This window comes from Acinonyx jubatus, chromosome C1, assembly GCF_027475565.1.
Source record: "Acinonyx jubatus isolate Ajub_Pintada_27869175 chromosome C1, VMU_Ajub_asm_v1.0, whole genome shotgun sequence".
Taxonomy (NCBI): domain Eukaryota; kingdom Metazoa; phylum Chordata; class Mammalia; order Carnivora; family Felidae; genus Acinonyx; species Acinonyx jubatus.
Genome location: NC_069381.1, coordinates 173,463,224 through 173,487,898, shown reverse-complemented (window position 1 = coordinate 173,487,898; position 24,675 = coordinate 173,463,224). Strand labels below are relative to the sequence as shown.

At 35.3% G+C, this 24,675-nt stretch overlaps 1 protein-coding gene across 2 annotated transcripts in view; it reads right to left on the bottom strand.

Annotated features, from left to right (window-relative positions):
* Positions 1-535: 535 nt before the first annotated feature.
* Positions 536-24,675, bottom strand: part of WDR75 (WD repeat domain 75) — a 30,769-nt gene continuing 6,629 nt past the window's right edge. For both annotated transcript variants that reach the window (XM_015077656.3, XM_015077655.3), the window contains 19 exons: positions 22,337-22,402; positions 21,371-21,461; positions 18,117-18,241; positions 16,489-16,559; positions 15,143-15,262; positions 14,549-14,637; positions 12,476-12,634; positions 11,615-11,674; positions 11,414-11,529; positions 10,199-10,374; positions 8,899-9,056; positions 8,331-8,511; positions 7,408-7,502; positions 6,498-6,593; positions 5,771-5,940; positions 5,178-5,237; positions 2,171-2,317; positions 1,757-1,848; positions 536-873 (listed from right to left, as the gene is read on the bottom strand). In XM_015077656.3, coding sequence (XP_014933142.1) covers positions 669-873; positions 1,757-1,848; positions 2,171-2,317; positions 5,178-5,237; positions 5,771-5,940; positions 6,498-6,593; positions 7,408-7,502; positions 8,331-8,511; positions 8,899-9,056; positions 10,199-10,374; positions 11,414-11,529; positions 11,615-11,674; positions 12,476-12,634; positions 14,549-14,637; positions 15,143-15,262; positions 16,489-16,559; positions 18,117-18,241; positions 21,371-21,461; positions 22,337-22,402 — 2,277 coding nt within the window. In that variant the 3' untranslated portion in view covers positions 536-668. The remainder of the gene's footprint in view (positions 874-1,756; positions 1,849-2,170; positions 2,318-5,177; positions 5,238-5,770; positions 5,941-6,497; positions 6,594-7,407; positions 7,503-8,330; positions 8,512-8,898; positions 9,057-10,198; positions 10,375-11,413; positions 11,530-11,614; positions 11,675-12,475; positions 12,635-14,548; positions 14,638-15,142; positions 15,263-16,488; positions 16,560-18,116; positions 18,242-21,370; positions 21,462-22,336; positions 22,403-24,675) is intronic.

Genomic DNA, 24,675 nt, shown 5'->3' with positions numbered 1-24,675 from the left:
AAAAAAGGTAGTTGTTCTTTGACTCACTACACATAGCCAAAACACTGACAAAGTAATATCAGCTCTTATTTTCCAAGGCTTTCCTAAAAATTGTGAGTAGATAAGCTTTTAGTCAAAAGGCTCAGAGCCAAATGATTTGAATTTAGAATTTTTCAGATTGTAGGCAGCCCATATTATTTAATACCCTTAGTGGGGTCTGTGGAACACCACATAATCAAATAATTGCTCCACATTTCTCTATGAGAAATAAATACACCAAAAGGTATGAAGCAGGACTACAGAAACATCACATCTGTTCAGGTCCTATTTGATTATCAAATGAGTTTTGATGTTAAATTTAACAATAGTATCATCAACAAAATCTTTTGATTTTCGACTATTTATATCTTCAAATTGCAAATAAGGGGACAAATGCTATAATCACCTGTGAGAAAACTACCTTTTTTTAAGGCTGATGTTACTCAAAATAAAAAGGAGATGGTGTCTATGTGAATGCACCCAGGAACATTAAGAATGATGCAAAGACAGCTTTGAATTACCAGTTATTTAAAAAGTAAATCCTGTTCATATTTAATATTTTAAGAAGAGAAAGAACATTAGATGTTTTTGGAGTATCAATGTACAATAAAAAAACACAAAGTGCAAGAACCTTCCCCCACCTCCAAGGCTCAAAGGACAGTTATCCAGCTGTAGTCTACTTTCCTGAATTTTCTTAGTTCTTTTTCTTCAGATTTTGACAACTGATGTAGAAGGTCTTCTCCCAAGTCTGTGTTATTTGTATCCTGGATCTTTTCAGTAAAATCATTTTCTTCATCTGAATCATCACTTTCTTTTCCTTCTTCCATATCTACATCTTCAGGAATTTCTTCACCACTTTAATTACAACAGAATAAAACAAACAATTTAAACATTTTTCTTACTAAACAATAAGTTTCTAATTTAAGACACCTATGTAGAAATATAACCATACAGGGAAAGTAAAAGAAAAACCTTATTAAGTGCACTTTAAAAATGATGGGTTAGGGCGCCTGGGTGGCTCAGTTAGTTAAGCATCTGACTCTTAGGCTTAGGTCATTATCTCACGGTTCATGAGACTGAGCACCATGTTGGGTTCTACACTGACAGCACATAGCCTGCTCGGGGTTCTCTCTCTCTATGCCTCCCCTGCTCTCTTTCAAACATGAAATTTTTTTTTTAATAAATTACGGGTTATTATAAAAAACAGGTGTGTAATTTTTAATCATAGATCAAATCCTTAAACCGTACACACATGAGGTCTTCCTGAAAATTATTTTCAATGTATTTTATTTACTTGGCTTAATCGTCATATATCCTTTAACTACATGTTAAAGCTTAAATAAAGAGAAATACAGTTGACCCTTGGACAACATGGGTTTGGACTGCAGATCCATTTACACATGGATTTTTTTTTTAATCAGTACAATACTGCAAATGTATTCTCTCTTATGATTTTCCTAATTTCTTTTCTCTGGCTTATCTTACTGTAAGAATACAGTATACAACACATAAAATGTGTGTTAATTGACTGTTATTGGTAAGACTTCCAAGCACCAGTAGGCATTAGTAGTTAAGTTTTATAGGAGTCAAAAGTTACAAACAGATTTTTGACTGTGCAGGTCAGTGTCCTAACCCACACATGTTGAAGCCTCAAAGTGAAAGAACATTCTAATAAAGGCTAACATAACCATTTTGTTTCCCAAAACAATATCTAAACATATTTTAAAAACTGCTTTACCTCTTGGTCTCCTTAGACAGCAGCAATGAGCTTACAAACTTGGAGCACAGGAAGGAAGCAGATGGCAATACATGGGCTGGAGTATGAAGAAGCTAGAGTAAAAAAAAACAAGAAAAATAGAGTTTCATTTAAAATGATTTAATGCCACCAGCTGAATGTAACAGGGTTTCTCCACAGAAAAACCAAACCAAAAAAAAAATTTATTCCCGCCTTCCTATACTTAAGCGAACAATAATCTCTCCCCTCCTGTCAGGTCAGACCACAATAATCTGGAATTGCAAATTTATGTTATTTGGTTTAGGTATTAAAACTGCACAGTATACAAATAATTATTCAAAAATTATGTTATAAACTGTATAAAAACTATAAGGTGCTTTAATGTATTTAATCTGTTTCATGTTGTGAATCACTTACCTCACTAATCGCAGGTATATTTTCTGTTAAGGGTAGTTGTACCAGTTCACTCTCGAAAGCTTCATTTATTTTTTCATCCTGCTGTTCCCTGTGCTTTCCCAATATGAAATAAAATGGGGTTGTTGGAAGACTTTCTTCTGCTAGTAGCTATAAAGATTTAAGACAAAGGGAAATTTCTTCAATAAAAAGAATTGCCTTTGACTCCATAAAAAAGTACTACAGAGTCGTAAAATGTCAAGGATGGAAAGAACTTTAAAAACTAGCATGATTCTTACACTTTATAGGTAAAGCAACTGAGGTCTAGCAGCCCACTTACTATGGGAAAAGCTAACAGTGGACACTTGACAGAACAAAATACATACCACTGCTTCTCCCCCAATGACAAATGACAGCAAATGGGTTTTCAAAAGGACATAAACCCACAGGAGAAAGAAAATGGGTAAATAACATGTTGGAAGGTGGAAAGCAGGTTCAAGAGTGATAAGTAATTTAGTAGACCTGAGAAAGAATCCTAAGCTGGCTGGGAAGCATTCTGATTTATATTGTGGAATCCTGCAAAGGCCCAGGAATTGGTGCTAACAAATAACCAGGGAGCCAGGCTGAATGTCTGCTTAGAGAGGACTCAGATTCCTAGATCTTCTTTTGAGCCCCAGCAGAGGGCTGGAAGTACATTCTTGGGAGAGTGGAACAAAAGTGTGACTTTAAACTGAACTGCCTGGTGGGGGCTGGTGGCAGTGTCGTCACAGCTGCAGGCAGTTATACTTCACAGAACGTGCTTCCAGGTTGATATCCTCTAGGCAAGAACTTAGAAGAATTTTATCTGGGCAATCATAAAAAGACCTAAAAATAATGACTTTGGAGACTTTCTCAAAAATAGCCAGATGGCGGAGGCCAGCAGAGAAGTTCTACTTAGGCAAAGACCTTCCAAATGACTTTTTTGATCACTTTTAAATAAAAACAGCCAAGAAATCATCAGACTCTGATGAAAACCTCTGAAATGAAAGACACCAAAACAGATGGAAAACACACATATGAAGGATGTGGGAGTATGCGAAAGAGAAAAAAGCAGATAAGATGATAAAGATGAAGCAATCTCCCTGAAAGTAGAAAGAAAACAGGTAAAAAAATAAGAATATTAAAGCACCATTCGAGAAGGTCCAGCACTAAGTAACAAATAGACAAACTGAAGGCAAAGAAGGAATTCTTTCTTAGTCATTTCTTGGATTAAAACTCTTGAAGGGGCGGGGAACCTGAGTGGCTCTGTTGGTTAAGAATCTGACTTTGCTCAGGTCATGATCTCAAGGTTCAGGAGTTTGAGTTCTGCATCAAACTGCGCAAACAGTGCAGATCCAGCTTTGGATCTCTTGTCTCCCTCTCTCTCCAAGGTTCTCTCTCTCAAAAATAAAAAACATCAAAAAAAACAGAACTCTCCATGGGGTTCCACATTTTACTTGGAGGAAAAGCCAAAGTCTCTTATTCATCAAGCCCTACTTTGCCCTACATAAAATGGCAAGCTGCACCCCACACCCATTTCCTCTTTTCCTCCATCCATAATTATCGCTTTTTTTTAATGGCGGGGGGGGGGGAGAGGTAGAGAGAGAGAAAGAGACTCTTAAGTAGGCTCCATGTTCAGAGGAGAGCCTGATGTGGGGCTCGATCCCACGACCCTGGGACCATAAGCTGAGCTGGAATCAAGAGTTGGACACCAAACTGACTGAGCCACCCCAGCACCCTCTTACCACTTCTTAAAGTACTACATATTTTACTTATTTCATGCTTGTTGTATCTTGCTGCTAGAGTGTAAACACCATTAAGTTTAGAGACTTGAGTGTTTTGCTTACTGGTGTACTCCAATCATCTAGAACAGTTCCTGGCCTATAGATATTCAACAATAAATTGTTGAACAAATTCAAGGAGTTTTCAGAGGAAAACAAAGCTAGTTTACAGACAAAGGAATAGGAATAAGAATGGTATTAGACTTCCAGTAACACCCAAAGCTATAAAATAGGACAATACCGCCAAAGCTCTAAGAGAAAATGATTTTCAACCTATTACTTTATAACTCAACCAACCACTCAAGTGGGAGAGAACAGAAACATTCCCAAACATCCAAGGTCTTAAATTTGCCTCCCACGCACTAACAGAATGTGCTTCATCAAAGCAAAGGGGTGACCAAAGGGGAAAGTTATAAGATCTACTAGAGGTAAAATGATTCCCCAGATGATGGTGAATGTAGATCCTATGACAACTACTGTGTAGCAAGTTTATAAGTTTATAGAGCAATCAGTCCAGATTGAAGCAAATCACAGGCTCCTGGGAAATACTCAAGATTTGAAAGAATACTTAATATATCTGAAAATTCTGACAGAGTATTTATACAACTTGAGCAAATAGAAAACTATACAAATAAGAAGATAATCATTAACCCTAGAGAAAACAAAGTTGCAAATAAAAGAAAAATAATCTGTTGGTTACTACATGACTCAGCTGTGAACTGCTATTGGTTATAATGAATACTGACCTGATTTGTCTATACTGAGAAAACTGGGGAACAGGAAAGGTGTGTATGTTATGTACATGAGGGAACTGGTGGTGTGAAAAAGAGTAACAACTTGATCGGTTAAGAGATAATAACTTAATCTGAAAAATAAAGAATTAGTAACATAGACATGTTTCTTAGAGATAGAGAGGCAAATAAAAACTCCAGCTAGAAGAGTAGAAAGTGATGATCTTTGTGGGTGATGGCAGTGATGTTAACAAGTTTTCCTGAGAGTCTTGTATAGCTATTTGACTCTTTAAATCACAAGCATATATTTTTGATATTTCTAAAACATAGTTTTAATTTGTAAAGTAAATATAATCTCAAAAGAGGCCAAGTAGCTTACAAGTATATGTTTAATTCCACATTAGGGCAGGTGAAACATTCTTCTCATAGCTGAATTCAAACAGATAAGGTTATCTGTGTAGGGAGGCAATGTACTCTGCACCATTAGTGGCTAAAACATACCTGTTTGCTTGTTGGTGTGAGTTTCTCTTCTGGAGACTTTGTACTGAATGTCAATAAACTCTGAAAAGAGATTAATGATGCAAAAGCTAAATAAAAATTTGTTGTAGAGTTAAAAAATGAGGTCAATATTTCATCTTGATATGTTTATCTGCCCAAATAGAAAACTTCAAACATATTTAGTGACAAACTGCTGTGACAGTTAAGATTGTTCTGAGAAATCTTATTTAAGAACTGACTAGTAATGAAATAGAATTCAACTGATGGATCAACCAGAAGCCACACTTGTATTTAAAAAATATATATATCAACCACACTAATAGCTACCATTCAAAGGATTTTAGTTGTCTTCTGCCTTTCCACAGTCATGGAGATAATACAGACACTACTTAGAAGAATCTCAAAGGTACGGGGTAAAGTGGTGCTAATATACTTACACTAATAAGACTGCTGTGTGAAGCATAATGGATTCCTTCTTTTGGGAAGTAATCTTTTAATGAAACTGTTCCACCAGTTATGGGCTATTACTCTCAAATATCAAATCAGATGAAAATTATATATATAAAGTGGTTCCCTTTTTGAGGTGGGATGGTTACCTGTGATTTTGTTAGGAAGTAAAACTGGGATCTGTTCAGCCATTGGTAAGCATCTGAGGTGAATGATTCAGGGACATCTCGTGGAACAAACACTCCCCACTGGACTTCCTCTCTGGAGATATTCTTTTGAATATACAATGGCCTTGGCTCACTAGGTTTAAATACAAACACTAGAGGGAAAAAACAAACAGACAATAACATTTTGCCGGCAAAGGTCAGTTCCAGCCTCAGGTTGGCAGATCACACTAATCCTGGGACTTACCCCATTGAGTAAATGGCCCAGGTCATGATTATTTTAGGCTCTGATTCAACAAATATCTACTGGGTGCCTGCTACGTGCCAAGAAGGTTAGGAATGAGGATATGAAGATAAAAAAAGAGGAAGAAGAATCCCCGTTCCAGAGACCAGGTCCTACTGCAGAAGGCAGACACCAAGATATTATTGCACTATTTTGTTGTAGGTACTAGAATAGGGATCTGTAGAAGTGTTTCAAGAGGATAGAGGAAGAATGATTAAAGCTTCCTGAAATGCTTCAGAGGGGCAAAATCAAGAAACTTTAACTCAAGAAACTTTAACTCAAGAAAGGGCAATAGCACACCTCAGGCCAAATGGCCTAAAACAAACATTGGATTTAAAGGCAAGTCTAACTCAAATTATATTAAAGACGTTAAAAAGAAAATTTTGGTAAGAGATTTACTCGTGTTATCAAAGTATGGTGTGTACTTACAGTCTGAACCCACTGAAGACCGAGAGATTGCAGCAATATTCTCTGAATTAGGATCAGGTTCCATAACTCTAACATTTAATTTTGCACTCCATTCCACTGGGGAAGGGGGGGAGCAGAAAAAGAGCAATTTACTTCTGAGATTTACCAAAAGCTTTTTTTAAGCCTGTTATTTAAAGTACATACTCAATTTTTACTGGGACAATCAATTCTATTATTCTTAAGAAGAGGGATTTTATATTTCCAAATAACACATGGAAACAAACTGAAAATGTCTGTGGAAGGCTGCACTAAAGCTAGGGGCAGGAAGTGGAAAAACAAAGTACTCCTTCCACATACTATGACATGGTTATTATTTCAGTGCTTTACCATAGCTGCTAAACGTGGGCAAAATGTTAACCAGAATCACTGTAGAGAATATAAAAAGAGACTATCACATATGCTCATTACTAAGCAACCACCATGCCTTCCAAACATACTCAACTGAGTAAAATACCAATGAATGAAATGAGTAAAAATAAGTAAGTCCACACTTACTAGGAGGCTTGTGAAAGGGTACAAATTAAAGCTGTCAGGGATACTGTCAGGGATAATGCACATTACAAATTAGCAGAAACATTCCTCAAATTGTTATGAGGACAGATATCATGGAAGGCAACAGAAAATTATACATAGTAGAGAAAGGCCAGGATAATGGAAATCAATTTATGGCCAACTAGGCAGTTTATAAATAATGTATGTCTATTATAGGCCTAGCCCTCCAAAATTTGGTGATATCACATGACATGTGACAAATTATATACTCTCTGGATAGAGACACGAAGATACGACCCAGAAGTCCTAAAATGCCGAAGTTTGATGGCCACTTATTATATGCTTTGCCAAATCACTTTATAGTAAAACAAGATCTTACATGCACAACTGAGCAGATTCCAACAGCAAAGAATGCCATTTTCAGTAGCACCAAGAAGATACTTTGAACAAGTCAATCTCCCAAAGCAAAGGTGCCTATATTAAAACCACAAGGAAGTTATCTGTCAGTTCCAGCACACCGAGTTTGAGATTGCAGACTTCTAGTATAATTTTACACAATGCAGAATTTTAGATAGACACATATTTTTGTTTACAACTATCCTGCAGAAAAAAGGGGCTAAAGAGAGCAAAAGGAAAGGTTTACTTAGCTCTTTTCTTTACAAACAGGTTTATGATCAATTTTTTTCTCTAATATGCTGCACAGTATAATTGACACATACTATAGACAACATGTGAAATGTACAAAGGTATTTAACAAAACCCTTTTTTATGCTTGTTTAACGTAGAGGAAGAAACAATATGAATTCTGAAGGATGTTTTACAAAGCAAAATATGTTGGGAATTAAAAACTATTTTGTTAGCCATCTGCAAGTCTGTCCTCAAATGCCAGTTGCCTGAAGTAAAATCGCAGATAACTGATGCTTTTTCTTCTGCCCTTCTTAGATGCAACAAAGTTTCAGTACGACATTGTTTTTATGGGAAAACAGAAGATAAGCATTGTTTGGATCCACTGAGGGTTATCAGCTTCCATTATGTAGCACAACCATGAAAAGTATTTATTATAAAGAAAAAATTTCTGTAGGTCAAGAGTTAAATGTTAATCTGGATTTCAGAAAGGGGTAAAATCACAGCAAATGGTTCACATACCCAGAATTTTTAGCTTCCCACCACTTTGGTTTGCTGCTGACTCTCACTGACCCACAGACTACCTTTAGCAGAAGCATAAATTACCAATAATGTTTATGTGGAAAGACCCATTTAAGTTAAAGAAAAAAAAAATGATATACTCCCCAAATTATTTACCTTATTTTCCCAGCTCGTTGACAGAATGTACATTTAAGTTCCCATGTCTCTGAATCCCATATTGTAACTATTTCCTCAAAACTGACTGCTAGTAAAGAGCCATCTTCAGAGAAACAACAGTTAGTTGCTTGGTATTTGTGATAACTACCCACAAAGTCACAAGTCCAGCCAACGGCTTTTTCTGTGAAAACATAGATCATATAATTCAGAAATGGTATAAATGCTAGATAATACTTTAAGGTAGTTATAAGCAATAAGGATTATAAAAGAAGCACAACAAAAAAACCACCTCCCTGAAACTTTAGAAATGCTACAAAGCATTGATTGGTTTGAAATTTATGCCCATTCCTGGAGATCCTGACCTCCCTCTAGTGGAACAGTGAAGGAACTGCCTTTTTTTTTTTTTTAACTGTACCCTAACAAAAACAATCAGCACTTAATTAATCAAGACCCACAGCATTAAATAAGGTAGAAAATGTTCTTCCAGAATGGATACAATTTATGAAAGAGAAATATTTTAAAACATTTTTTAAATTATGCATTGATATACCTTATTTAATTAACTTACTGTATATATCAGAATCATCTGTTAATATCCATACTTTGAAGTGACCATCTTTACTAGATGTAACCAAGGTGGGGTTTTCAAATTTTTCTGCATTACAGAAACAGACAGCTGTGATGTGGTCTTCATGTGGCATGTTAACCTTTGTATTAAGAACAAACCTAACAGAAAGGAAATCAATTTATTTTTACATCAGAACAATATGATATATACTGTCATGTAAGAATTTCTTATGGTACATCTTATAAGAGCATCTTTAGGAATGGGCAACTGACAATTATCATCTAGACAGACAACTGAGTGTTCTATCTCTAATGGCCTCAAGATATAAAGATTTCTAACACATCTTTGTCTTCATGTAACTTACACGATATAGAGATGATTATGTATACAGTCAACTTATGGTGAGAGCCTACTGTATTAACTGCAAGAAAACTGTACAGAACTCAGATGCCTTACTATCTACCTTTGAGAGAATAAGCAAACAATGGAACGGCTATGAAAGCCCCTACTTGTGGCAAGAAAATACAGAAAGAGAACTACCTATTCAAACTTCCCTGGTCAGTATTCAATATTTACAGTCATAGAAAATACTTTTTCAAAGCCTGTTTCCAGCTTGACAGGGTGCTGCTATGAATGAAAGATAATCTGTGCTAGCACAGTGTACTTAAAAGAACATCAGGAGAAAACTGTCTTGTGATTTTTTAAAAGTCCATGTTATAAGAAGCATGACTAGTGACAATCTATTAATCCCTCCGGGCCTGTTTCCTCACCTGTAAAATGTAGAAAATAAGTTTATCTTAGAGTCTTTCTGTGAAGATCGGTAGGACAAAAGCACTAAGCCTAATTCTTGGCACACATCAAGGACTTGATAAATGGCTACTATAATCAACGTATGAAACTAGTGAACCCATCTAATCAAAACACGCACGTTATACTACAATACACTTCTGCTGCCTACCACTGCCATTATTTCCGAAGAAGGTAGCATAATGTTAATGAAAGAGCAAAGGAACTAAGAAATTTGGGTTCTAATTTTGGATCTGCTTGAAATTAGGTACTATGTCCTTGTGGTGTCACTTTTTCATGTTTCTTCATTTATGCATTGAGAGGACATTAAAACTTGGAGGACACCAATACTTTCTCAAAGCAGAAAGCTTAAAGGCTTTATTTGGAGAATAACATCTCTCTCATTTCTCTAAATCTAAAATTTATCAAAATGAAACATTTTAAAGACAAATGAAACCATAAAATAAAAAGTCAAATATCTTCCATTCTGAAATAGCCACAGAGGTAGTATTACCCTTGTGTTTTCTTATTATACATCCACAGTTTCATTTGCAATTCAAGCTCTGTTTCCTTTTCCTGACGTTGTTCCACTGTTGCAAGCCAGTTACCATAGCAGCCAAATGCAGCCTTTGTTAGCTCGATTTGGATCAGACCATAATCATTGATATATTCTTGCTGTATAATATCTAACTGAAGGGTTAAAAAAAGAATCCAAAATGTTTATTAATGTAAACACATACATGTTCAAGTTTTCAAGGAATTACAGATAATTTCCAGAATCTTTAGTAACAGGTTTTTAAAGGAAAAAAAGGAAATATTTATTAGTTATGGATACCAAAACTGCCATTATTAAGGACATTATATAGCACCAGTTCAATAGCATTATTATTATTCTCCAATGACCTTAAACTTTAGTGATGACTGACCCATTCACATGGTACAACAGAACCTTTAGTTGATAATGCTTGTCTCTTGTTTCTATAAACAAAGAGCTTTACATAAAACCCCAAGGTTAAATTCTGTATCATTAAAAATGAGAAGAGCAAAAATAAAACCTACAATTTTTAGGAAGTGAAGAAAGACAGCAACGTTATAAGTAGACAGAATTTTATGTATGGTTGTTTCTTTTATCCCATTCCCTTGTCTATTTACTAAATATGGATCAAGTAACTATTATTTCCAGGCACTGTACTGGAAATGTACAAAGAAATAAATTTCCTTTCTTTAAAGGGTTTAAAGGCAGGGGAGTGATACAGATCAAGTGTATAGCCATTATGTTAAATCTATAAAGCGTACCGTGGGGCACAAAGAAGTAGGGAGTCTGGATTGTGTTTATCAGGATTAATAAGCATCCCTTTTTACACCAAAAATTTTATGACACTTTACCACAGAGACATATTTGTATTTACAACCCTCATATTCTTATTTCTGTATTCTTGTGACTCAAAGGCACAGATGTGTGTGACAGATAGTTAGAATGCAGTCTGAAACAAAAATACGGAGCCAGCATAAGAGCTGACTTACATGTAGATTTAATTTGCAACCATGGCCTCATTAGAATCATGCTGTAAACAATTCAACTAAGTAACCACAGATAGTACTGATAATGTTCAAGTAAACAAAGGCACAGAGTCTTTTTTTAGAAGCTACTAAATAAGTTACTTGACCCTAGTGATGCTGTTGGAAACTTTCATTAGATTTAAGGCTAATTAATGGATCAAAATCTTACATTGTACAACTGCTTATCATGCTGGAGAGAATAAAACTGCAAATGGCCAGGTTTTCCATTTAAAACCAAAGCTTTAGTTCTGGGATCAACCATCAAACCGGTGAAGATATTACTGTCTGCAAAAGAAGTGACAAATAACAGTTAAACTCATACAAATATTCACACTTCGAAAATGTGCAGACCCATTGGGTTTTACAATACCTTTCACTAGGCCTTGAATTACTGCGGAAGCCTCAAGGTTTCTGTGAATGACTATTATTTCTGTGGATAAATAAAATAAATAAATAAAAAATCATAGATTGGTCAGAACTTCAAGGAAAAAAAAATCAATTGAATTTATGTCATTCTAAAATACACCAGAATACGAAACAACTGGTAAGTTCAATTTACTCAGAGTATTATTAGAAAGTCAAGAATTTATTTTGTGATTTAGCTAAAATACTAGAGTTGGGGAGAAGGAGTTTTTCTGGAGGCTTTAAGTTGTATCAGTTGTGCATATGAATATATCAAGTGTTAATTCAGAAACTTACCCTAAAAGACACAATTTACCTTGAAACGAGTCACGGCACTAATAGATTGTTCACAGTTATGTTTTTTGAAGGGAAAGGAGGCAGTGAGCTCTGAGATCTACATTTAGGCTCCATAGTAAGAGAATGCGCAAAAAGTTTTGGAGGCGTACGAGACTGCGCCACCCCCGTCAGAACGCACAGGACTCTTAACGCAGAGTGGCCACATGAGCATTTTTTGAAAATGTCATTACATCTGTGAAAGCACAGATGCTCACTTTCTATGCCCACATCATCTCACATGTAAAGGTTTCGAAATAGAAGCAGTACAACAAGAACCAAATACACCTAGCTCTACATTTTCATAAAAATGATCCTGAAAATGTTGGATTCTGGTGGCATAGTCAAAAAGGGGGTAGAGAAAACAGGAAGAATGGAAGAAAAAAATCCTCGTTAAATCCTATGCTACTCTTAATTAGATCTCTTATTTTCCATCCCTAGAGTTATAATTTAGGCATTATACAACCCCATCTCCTCACAACAAATTCAGACTTACTATTATCAGAGTGAGAAGTACAGAACAAATCCCCTGCTGGTGAGACTGAAATGTGTTCAATAGTAGCTCCTAAACGGGGGAGGAACTCCTTATTCTTCTCTGTTGCATCGCGCCACTCTACAAGGACAGATTCACGACCACCACTCAGCAGACTGGTGCCTTCTCATCCACCCACAGAAATGAAAAGTGAAGTGTTTGGGGGGAAAAAATCGAAAGAAAAATATAATCAACGTTTAAAATTTCCTTACCATGTTAGAGAAATACACTATTTTTAAAGATATGCAAACAAGTGTCTTCCTAGCTTTTAATAAACTTAAGATAACACACTTAATAATCACTGATCCTAGGATTTTCCTTTCCAACAATATCTGACTCGTTTGTTGCTGACCAGTTCTTCTGCCAATGAGAAAAAATAAATGAAACAAACATCATCTAGGGCCAGACAGCTTCAATGACAAAATTTTCCAAACATTTAGGAAATAAACCAATTTTATGTTCTTCCAGGTAATAAAAAAGAGAACATTTCTCGACTTGTTTACAAGAACAGCATAACCCTTTACTAAAACTAATAAATTTTAAGAAAATTACAAGCCAATTTCATGACCGATGAAAATTCCCCAACAAAAATATCAGCAAGCTGAATCCAAGGATATGTTAAGAGGATAATAATATTGCAAAGTTGAGTTTATTGTAAAAATGTGAGATTATTTTAACACTTGAGAAATAAATGTAATCAATTCCTACTATGGGATAAAGAGAATAATCATGAGTAGCTTAATAGATGTAGAAAAAGTAAATAAACTTCTACACCCATGATAAAATTTCTCAGCAACTTCAGTGCTCACACACAGCGTGACTGGGTGCAAAGCACCAGCCCAGTTTATACTGTTCATATTTGCCTGAACTTATAACCTGTTCTCAAAGCAACTAGAAGTTGTAGCTCATTTACACAGGCAACTAATTTTCTTTTTCTATTAATTCTCTTATACATATACAGGATCAATGCTGACATTTTACTGACAACCATATACCATTTTAACTATTCTTAGAAATAGTCACGTGGCTTATAATATAAAAACAAGAATTCAACTCTCTAATAAGCCTAGGTTAGCTGCCTACATCAAAGCCTTGGTGCAGGGTAGGGTGCCCTGTATTCTTTTCTTCCCTTTGAGTGCCAACTAGCCGAACTACTCCTTCTTCCCCAAGACCCATCTGAAAAGGCTAATCCTAAATGTTCCAAGGCTTAAGTAAAGCCACCACAGATAGCTGTGACTGCTAACTGCTGTGAGAGGTGGCAGACAAGATGGACAAGGTAACAAAATAAAGAAAAGTCGGTGACAGTAAGTATCAACCGGTCTTGGCCCAGATTAGGGTAGAGGCCACAGCAAAGAAAATAGAAGTGAGGATGAAGGGCAGAAGAAATGACACTGCCTGGAACATGACATACATATGCACACACACATTCCACCCTAGTAGATCGCCTCATTCACATTCACAATTTTAAATAATTCAGACCTTGTGTTCCATTTTAGCTACATGAGAGTTTGTGTAAATGAGCTACAACTCATCCAATATTTGAAAACATAAATTTTTGAATGAGACATAGGTCCAAATCCCACTTACCACCTGTGTGACCTTAGGCAAGTTAGTTCTCAACTACAAATCTCACTTCCTTTACGTGCAAAAGGAGAAAGACAATGCCTATGTCATGGCTTTAAGAATTAAATGAGGTAGTGCATGTAAAGCACTAGCATAATCATTTGCTCTGATAAACTACAGCTATTCTTATGAACAAGCACTTAACCTTGCAGTCATACATTTTAAACAACTAATATGATTTAAATAGGTTCTTTCGTTAACAACAAGGACTTTATCATAGGTATACACTTTGATACTCTGATGGGCTCTGAAACCTAAAATAAATGGTATTGTGCTGAAAAAAGCTCAAACCACAGGGGTGAGAGAGTGTTTACGATTCCTCTGGTGCAGGCAATTCTACACCTTTCAAACTATAAATGCAGTGAATACGGATCCACATACTTCAAAAGATTATTTTAATTATTTTGCACTTACCTGTCACTGAAAAAGCCAAATCCATAACCATATCATGGTGCCAATGTAAACATGTGTATGTGTATTTCTTATCATCATCAAAATTCCTCCTATTGGAGAAAACCAAAATTGTTACTTTCACCAAAGGCATTAAGTCAGGAAAGTAATGGCATGCCAAATATAATGCACATAATATATGCCAAAAATAATAAATTATATTATTAAACTTGTAGGTCTCAATGTGTAAAAATTACATTTTCTCTAACCTGAGTCACTTCTACAAACAATAGATCATCATGGTGTCCTATTAGGTATATGCTCTTGTTAGTCTTTCCTTTTCACTCAAAGCTTGATAAAAAAGTTCTCCTCAATAAAGCAATCAGAGACAAAATGGAATTAACTCCTCCTACAAGCTCAAGGTTACAAATTTTAAAATAGTAAGTCTATGCAATGAAGAGCACAGTAATACAAGAAAGAGGGTACCAGCAAAGCCTAATCTCTATCACCAGTAATGGCTTTTCGGTATTATCCTTTTTCCTGAACCCAGGGATAGCTCTGTTGTGCAGGACTAATATAATATATACATTCACCATACTCTTCACTGAGTCAACTGACCAAAGACGAATTTTGCCATCCTTGTGACCAGTTGCTATGCAATCTTCCTTTGGGTGACATGCTACACATGTGAAATTGTTCTTAGCATGTTTCTTATTTCTTGATGATGATAAAGTAAACCTAGAAGAAAAAAAAGTGTCCCTTATTAAAGTTTCTTGGTAAGTGGTGATGTAGTTAAAAAAAAAAAAAGGGGGGGGTGGGGGGAGTTTGTCCCTTATCAACCAAACTGGAGAATTCTCAAAACTCACTGAATACAAATACAGGATTAAAAAAAATATATACCGTGTCTAAGAACCACAAATTTGCAAACACTTACGCAGTATAAACTTCACATGACTAATATTCTACCATAACTTGGCTACAGAGGCCACTGACTTTGAAATAAAGCCAAGATAGTCTTCTCAGTGGCTTTTGCTCGAGCCAAGTTTGTTCAAATTTCTTGTCAATTGAAGCTAAGTTTTAACATTAGGTATGAACAAGCCTAATAAATTATATCTGTGACAACTGGCTAATGTATCCAAAGGTATCAGGATCCTTATTATACTGCAAAGAAAAACAAATGTTAATCCTGACAGGGTAAAAGGGAAGAGGGGAGTGTCACTTGAGGAGTCACTATGTGTGCTTCGCGCTAGTCTCCTTAAATATGTTATTTTATTCATCTTTACAACTCTGTTAGATAGGTATTATGCCTATTTTAAATATATGCTAATTTGAGGTACAGTGAGATTGCAGAAACTAAATTTGACTCATTTTTTTTTTATTTATTTTTTATTTTTTTTAACATTTATTTATTTTTGGGACAGAGAGAGACAGAGCATGAAAGGGGGAGGGGCAGAGAGAGAGTGGGAGACACAGAATCGGAAGCAGGCTCCAGGCTCCGAGCCATCAGCCCAGAGCCTGACGCGGGGCTCGAACTCACAGACCACGAGATCGTGACCTGAGCTGAAGTCAGATGCTTAACCGACTGAGCCACCCAGGCGCCCCTGACTCATTTTAAACCCAGGTATCTCAAAGCCTATATTTACTCCAAAGCCCCAAAACTGGCCAATAAGCATCACCACCTGGGGTAGCCTTTTCCAACTACATCCAATTTTGACATCGTGTATGAACACCAGAATCTAAGGGGACAAGGAGTTTTGGCTGGACAAAGCTCCCTAGGTGTTTGTGACTAATGATTGATTCTCTCAACCACATGCATTGTTGTGTTAAAAACTCTACTTCTAAATCTAGTGGTTTCACAATCACTTGCAACAGGAAACTAGACACAACTCTGGATCACAGGTATGAAGATGAAATAAAATTGCAACAAATTTGAGTAAATAAAATGATCAAAAAGGAATTCTTACCTTGATGTTGTTTTCTTTTTGAAAAAATAAACAGACAAGTAAAAGTCCCGTACTGCAGCAACATATTCCCCCTGGTATTTCAAAGAGAAGATAACATTCACAAAAATAGGCAACACTCTTTAAGAAGAAACGTTCTCATCACAAAAGTTAACACAATTAACAATTTTTTTTTTTTTTTTTTTTGCAGATTGAGTATATCAATATAAAATGATATAGGTAGCTATGGAAAGGATACTCCTGTTAGAATAATCATAGAAAATTAAAAGACAAACTTAGGTACTATATCTGAAAACTAAACTCTCTAGCTTTAAGAATAATGACTTGAAATTTTCCCATTAAGGCATAATTTACACACAATACAATGCAATGTCTGACATGTATATATCCATGTAACCACCACCACCACCACAATCAAGAAATCAAGATTTAGAACATTTTCTTCACCTCAAAAATGCTTCCTTGCTCCTCTTTTTAGTCATTTCCCAATGGTGCTGCCCCTGCCAGCAACCAGGGATTTCTATCACCACAGTTTACCTCTCTGTCTGTTCCAGAACATCATATAAACAGAATGGTGCAGTATATACTTTTGTGTCTGAACTCTAGTTCAAAATCACCCTTTTGAGATTCATTCATGCTCTTTTCTGTGTCATTCATTTCTATTATTATGAAGCAGAATTCCAATAAATTAATACATATCACAAATTATTTATTCTCTTGATGAACATTAGGGTTTCCACTTTGGAGCTACTATGAATACTAATCATTCTTGTACAGGTCATTTTATGGTCATGTTCTCATTTCTCTACCAAGGAGTGTAACTTCTGGCTCATGGTAAGGACAGATGTTTATCTTTGTTCCATATATTCCCAATGCTCCGTACTGTCAGTCTTTAACATTACGGCGTTTTCTCTACCATAAGAAATTAAACCTTTTCAGAACAATGCCAAAATAATGCTATAAACTTAGATTATAGAAACATGCCACCACAATGTCATCTAGGGGTTTTTGGTGGTACTTGATTTTAAAATAAAAAAGTGGTTAGTAATAGGGAAAGGTGAAATAAATCATGGTATAAACATAACAGAGTTATTATTTCTGATGAACATTTAAGTATACATTCATGCTGCAATGTCAGGTGAAAAAAAGGTAGAGTCTTCCGATCCTAACTCAGTTTGAGAAAAATTATTTTATGAATGTTTAGGAAAAAGTCTAGAAAGACATTCCCCAAATATCACTGGTAAGATTTAATTTCTCCACTTTATTTTTAACTTGCAAATTTTCTATACTGGGCACACTGATTATGGACAGGAAGGCATAATTTTCTAAAGACACAGTCCAAAATGAAAGGATTTGAGTAGCTTTTACATGAGGCAGGCTAAGAAAGAATACAAATGCCAAAATATTGGTATTTTTTGAACAATTAGAGGATTTACAAGAGCAATAGGTATACACAACATTAAGGATCCTAAAAACTCTATACCAAAAATACATGCTAAAACGGAACAAACTTCTTCGCTAACAAAAATACTGTAACTCAAGGCAACATTCAATCACTGGAATATAAAATGCTCAGAGCAAACACTGCTGAAAAGAGATTTTATGTACAAAATAGGAAACTAAAATTTTACCTCATTTCCAAAGGCAATGCACTTGGGTGACTGGTTTATATAATCCAAAACAAAGGAGAGCTCCTTCGCTTCTATCTCCTGGCTTGATGATTTTGGCAGTTTCACTGAAACCAGCTGAAATACATCTAGCCAAAGGAAGCTATATTAATATAAAGCTTCTCTAGAGAAAATGAACATGTGCACTTATTCACAAGAAACTGTTAATTAGTATTCTAGATACATTTGATGCCAAGATAATAATTCTAGGCCATCTTGAACAAAATGTACCTTCACCCTGGACTGTTCATTTGAATATACAAGTTCTGAATGGCAGTCTAATTTCACAACTCGTATACATACATGCTCTCTCTAAATAGAAATACAAAACAATTTAGCTTACTGGTGCATTCTGTCTTCCAAAGTATTAGGCTGACCTTTACAATGGATATAGTATATCACTGAACTGAGCAGCCAAAGGCAACAAACCAGCCGAGAGCTTTCAGAAATGCGATGTGCTTGCCACATATTTATAGGATAAATCTCTTCTAGAATATTGACATGCTGTTCTCTTTATATCCCATTTTTAAAAAACTCACAAGGAAAAATAGCTATATTTTACTATGTATGCTATTTCCTTATCCTCTCAGACATTATAATGAATATGAAATTCTGTAACACATCAATTTACCATTTTCCCATTTTCCAGCCTGTTTAGTATTTGCTTTGAACTCTTGATTCTTCTAGCCTTCTCAGTCATCACAAACTTCACATCCCCAAACCCTGTACATTTGATTTTTTTTTTAACTTAGTCTTCCCCTCTGCCGACTGCAGGAAGTGGCACCACCATTTACCAAGTTGCTTAGACTAAAAATCCTTGAGTTATCTTTGAATTCTCTCTCATATCCCATATTCAAACCATTAGTAAATCTTGTTGGCTGTCTCTTCCAAAGATACCCAGAACTCAATCATTTCTTATCATCTAACTGGTAAGAGGTACCTCTTAACTGTACCCTGCACTTCTATCCTTGTCCCCCTTTAGTCTATTCTCAATAAGCCAGTGAATCTACTACAATTAACAACATTTCACTTTTCTGCTCAAAACTCAATGGCTTTTTATCTACTCAGAATAAAAACCAAAGTCCTTTCAATGGCATACAAGGCTGTATATTATCTATTCTTCCTTGGATTACTCCAATCCAACCTCCCTCCTAGTCCTCAAACATGTCAGAAATGCTGTAGAATATGCTTCTCCAATATGACCATGCGGCTTATTCTTCTCAGAACCTTCCCTGACCACTTATTTAACTAGGTATTTCTCCAATGTTGCCTATTCCCCTCCCCTGCTATATTTTTCTCTAAAACATCTTTCACCTTCTTATATCTTATGACTGATTTGTCTGCTAGATCAGACTAGCAGATGCCTTTTGGAGTAAACCAAATGCTATAATCTAATTGGAATTCTGTTTATGGTGGGATTAATGTTACTCTCCAGTACTTGGCCCGTATCATGAGGACTCAGAATATGAAAATCTAGTTAGCTATTAGATAAAATTGTGAACCGGGCTTGAACTAGCATTTCATAGAATAGATTTAAATTAATATTCGTCATTTGTTTCATCTTTGTTCCACAATGCAAAACCAGTCTCTGTTAGGAAATTGTATAAATCATATTGAAGTGTGCTTCTGGTTTAAAAATAAATTATTTACACGTCATCTTTTATAGTATCATTTTTTGACTATATGTAATTTATTCATTTAATGTCTAACTGAAAACCTACTATGTGCCACATTCTATTCTGTTGGAGAGAATAAAACAGACCATCTCAACAGAATGCCAAGGTCTTTACTTTAGATCAGTATTCTACCCTGGTTTGCACACTGGGCTTAAACTAGGGAATTTTCAAGTAAACAGGCCCCACCACAGAGAATCTTAAAATTTTAAATTCTTTGCAGTGATTCTAATGTACAGCCAGTGTTAAGAACTGCTGATTTCACTGATACGGATAACAAGTTTTGCTACAACTATTAGCAACTACTCTTGCAATTGACAATCACAGTGTTAGTATACAGAGTGGTTACCAACTGTGAGTGATGAGTATAAACACCCGGGGAAATATAAAAATGTAGATTTCTAGACTAAATCTCACAACTAGTGAATCAATGGTCAGTTAGGGAGATTAGGAACCTACATTTTTAGTAAGGATGTGAATACACCTTAAGAATCCACACACTTTTCTATAAGACAGAGCTTAAATACTGAAGAGTTTTATCTAAAATAGTCATCTAGGAGACTTAATTATTTTAAGAAATGTTGCCATTCCCAGAACATTTTTTGGAATACTTTAGAGGTTGTTTATGGGCTAACATAACTAAACTTACTGCTTTTATTCTTTCACATTTTTGACAGATAAATATTAATCATTAACAGTCTTCATTCACTAAATGATTTTTAGCTTAAAAACAGATTTAACTTTCACAGTTTTAATAAAAGTCCATGATAGAAAACAATCTGCCAATTTCTCCCAGCCAAAACAACACACAAAACCAATTCTCCCCTCAAAACACCCTCCAAAAACAACAAAGATACACCGTGGAAAGGATTCACTTAGCTAATGAGCCATGAGCCTGTGTAGCAGACTGCTCAGTAATTACCTTAAAGCTGCTTTCATCTTTGAATTCTGTATACAGCTATACTTTAGAGAGAACACCAGAGGTGCAGCAATCTTCTTGAATTCTGATATTAGAAAAATTCTTTGGATATATCCCTCATGTCAATGTTCTGATGTATCAAATTCTCTGCTATAGGGTAATTATTTGTGACCACTAAAGATATTCCAGAAATTCATAAAATGCTCTGAAACATGGAAATTTCAATGAAATAATGTTCCAATGATAATAAAAATGTAATTAATAATTTAATCACACTATTAGCTCTTAATATCAAACTGTTTTCTATACCATTTCTGAACAGATTCAGGGTCAAAGGGGTGTTCAATAATGGGTAAAATTATAGATACTTAAGAATGACATTAAGTTCAGTAGAAAGATAAACTCTAGTCCACCTCTGCAACACAGCTTTGAACTCTGAGCTCTGCAGTCTATTATTACAACTATATGAGGCTTCCCCAAAATAAATGCAATAACAACAGAAGGAACTGAAATGCCAGCTCCAAAAACTGTTAACTTCAGACTAAAACCAAGATGTTAACTTTTGAAAAACTATGGAAACAGTAAACCCATGCTATATAAAACAAAATAAGTTAATTATACTATACCTGGTTTTTCTTTATTTATTATAACAAAGACAGAATCCTCAGCACTGGGTAGAGTAAAGAGGGCATGAAGTTTAAGCCCTACTACGAAAGTCTGAAAGATAAAAAGCACCATAATATTTATCACCTGTCCTCCCCACCCCCCAAACTTAGGTTCCATAAAGGGCAGGGATTTTTTTTTTTTTTTAACCCATTTTGCTCACTGCTGTATCCCAACGTCAGAAGAGTATGTGGTGTATAGAATATACTCAATATGTATTTGTTGCATACATTTTCAATTAATACATATAGATCCACATAAATCTTTTAAATGGTACTATGGTATTCTAATGAATGAATATAAAATTTTAACTGACCTCAAGATCATATTAAATTTCTTTCTTCTGTAAATAATGCTGTAATAACTACACATACATGTCGTTATTTCAACAAGAAATTCCTAACAAGTGAGATTGCTGGAGTAAAGTTATTTTTTCATTACCAGTTGTACTCTAATTATGTATAAAAGTATCTGTTTCTCTGCACTTTACCTATTACTAGTGTGTTTTTGTTTTTTTTTTGCAGTCTCCAATTTGGAACTGATAAGGAAAAATGCTGTGTCGTTTTTTATTTATGAGATTAAACACCTCTCCACATTTACTGGCTATTTGTTATTTTTTTTCCTGGGAGTTACATAGTCTTACCCTATGCCAATTTTTTTCCCACTGAGTTATTAGTTTTTCCTTATTGATTTTGGGAATTTTCTGTATTTTAGGGATAATATCTCTTGTAAATATTTTCTTCCAATTTTATTACTCATCTTTTCATGGAAAGTTTAAAATTTTCAAACAGTCAAATTTCTTTTATGGTGTGACTTTTACAACTTGTTTAAAAGGCTCTTAGGCCTTCTAAAAAAAAACAATGTGTCTGTCATTACATTATGTTGCCATTCCTTTCCAAAGGATAAAAATGGAAGATCAATCCACGTACCTTTATTAAAATGCCATCTACATAGTCCCACAGTTTAACTGTGCCATCAAAGGAACAAGAATACAACTAAAAGGGTAAAAATAGTACAGAATTTATTACAAAATACAACTTCATTAAGATATTAAACAAATAATTAAGCAATACAGATGGCATTTTCTGTTCATTAAATCCTTAGCTTTAAAGAGGTAGAGTCACTTACTCCTATTTTTTTTTTTTTTAAATAGAAAACCTAATCAGAGCTCTGTGAAGGAATTTCAAGTTTTAATTAAAATGAGGGGGAAAAAGTCAATCCTCTATCTTCAAGAAGATGGTAAGTTCTTGAGCTACGAAAATACTTAAGAGCTTGTCTAGAGCCCAGTCCTCTCTTATTAGCAAAACCACTTTCATCTTACATACATTAAAGGACTGCTTCTCAAATGATCTGAGAATGTCCTCTTTAAAAAAAAAAAAAAAATCCAACACACTAAAGACCAATACTTTTGTAAAATACAATTAAGTTATCATGCACTCGAATGCTGTGGCAATGTCACAGTGCTCTACAGTTCTGGGTCATTCAATTTCCACACTTATCTCACTGCAGAATGGTAACCAACCATTTGTGGCACTGATTTGTGCACCACACTTTGGTAGCACCAGAAGGCCTTAATGTATGTTTAGCATGTATGTTTAGCTTTGTCCCAGTGGACTTAATTTTACTAAGGCCACACTGGATTACTTGTCACCATTACGGCGAAAATACATCACTTAGAACATTTATAAAGAATTTTAAGTTTTCTGAAAGCGGCAAGATTTCTGCCAATGAGGACATGGAATCAGAGAACAGAAAATGGTATCATCTATTCAAGTAAAAGAATTATGTCATGTAGAAAATATACATCAAAATTACTACATATAAAGAAAGGATCATGAAAAAGGATTAGTAAAACATAACAACCAACCATACAATCAGTGTCAAAACACAATGGGTTAACACACAAATCCTATGACTCTGAAGTCCAGAGAATCTGCACTCCCCATCACCTTAACCAAACCTTTCAATAAAAGCATTCTCTAACTTTATTAACTTTCACTCACGTGAATAGATCTTTTATGCAATGATACATGGTTTTTGTTTGGCTACAAAACGTAGTCATACTGACTTCACAAATTCCAGTTTTAATGAAAGGATACTGCTGCTATGAAAAACATTCAAGTGCTACACATAACAATGAACTGTTCTGTTAAACCCTCAGAGGAGAGCAAGGAAAGTAAACTGTGCTTGCACTCTGCAGAAAAGCTACTTAACTTTGACTTTCATGTAGTAGCTCATTTAATTTTGGAAAGAAAAGATCCCTGTTACATTAGGCCCGACTTCTTTGTGATAACAACACAGTGAATGGCGATACAAATAAACCCATTCTTGTATCAAGCAATAACTTCCATGTTGGCAGTAAGTAATCTAGAAAAATGGAACTTGATCAAAAACTAGAGCAAGAGAGGGGTGCCTGGGTAGCTCAGTCAGTTAAGCATCCAACTCTTGATTTCAGCTCAGGTCATGATCTCATCATTTGAGAGATTGAGCCCTGCATCGAGCTCTACACTGACAGTGTGGACCCTGCTTGGGATTCTCTCTCTCCCTCTCCCTCTCACTGCCCCTTCCCCATTCATGCTCTTTCTCTCTCTCTCTAAAATAAATAATTAAAAAAACAAAACAAACTAGACCATGAGTCAACCATTTTTGAGATGTCTTTAGTGGTTGCTGAAATTTAAGAACAGAATTAAAATGACATTATTTCTGAATTCTGAGCTGCTTTGTGGGGTGAGTGGGAAGGTCTGGACTAAATTAGATTCCCAAGTTTGCCCTGAAATTAACTGGTCCATCCACTGACTAATCCTTCTTGTCCAGCACTGGCCTTAAGATAACATCTGCACCAACACTAAAGAGCCTCATCTGTAAAGGAAAAGATCTAAAACATCAATACCTCTTAGCCAGCATTTTGAAAAATGGGTTCCAGAAACCAAAGGGGTTAAGGACACTTACGCTTGAGAAACACCAAACAGTATGCACCCTTTTTGGATATTTGTAATGCATATAAAAGGATTTGAGAAGATTTACAACCAAGAAATTATCTAACTGTGCCTAACCTTCAATTTCAGTAACTCACACAGCCAAGAATGTTTTCTTTCAAGCAACATCTATTAGCATTCTCTGGAATAAATGGTTTTACAGAATACAGCATGGGCAATGTAGATCTAGGCTGTGACCCTATTTTAATAACTGAAAATGTTAAAAAGTACCCTGAATCAAAAAAATCAACATACAGGTTTCTGCTGCTACCTGAAAGTAGAGTATTTCTATG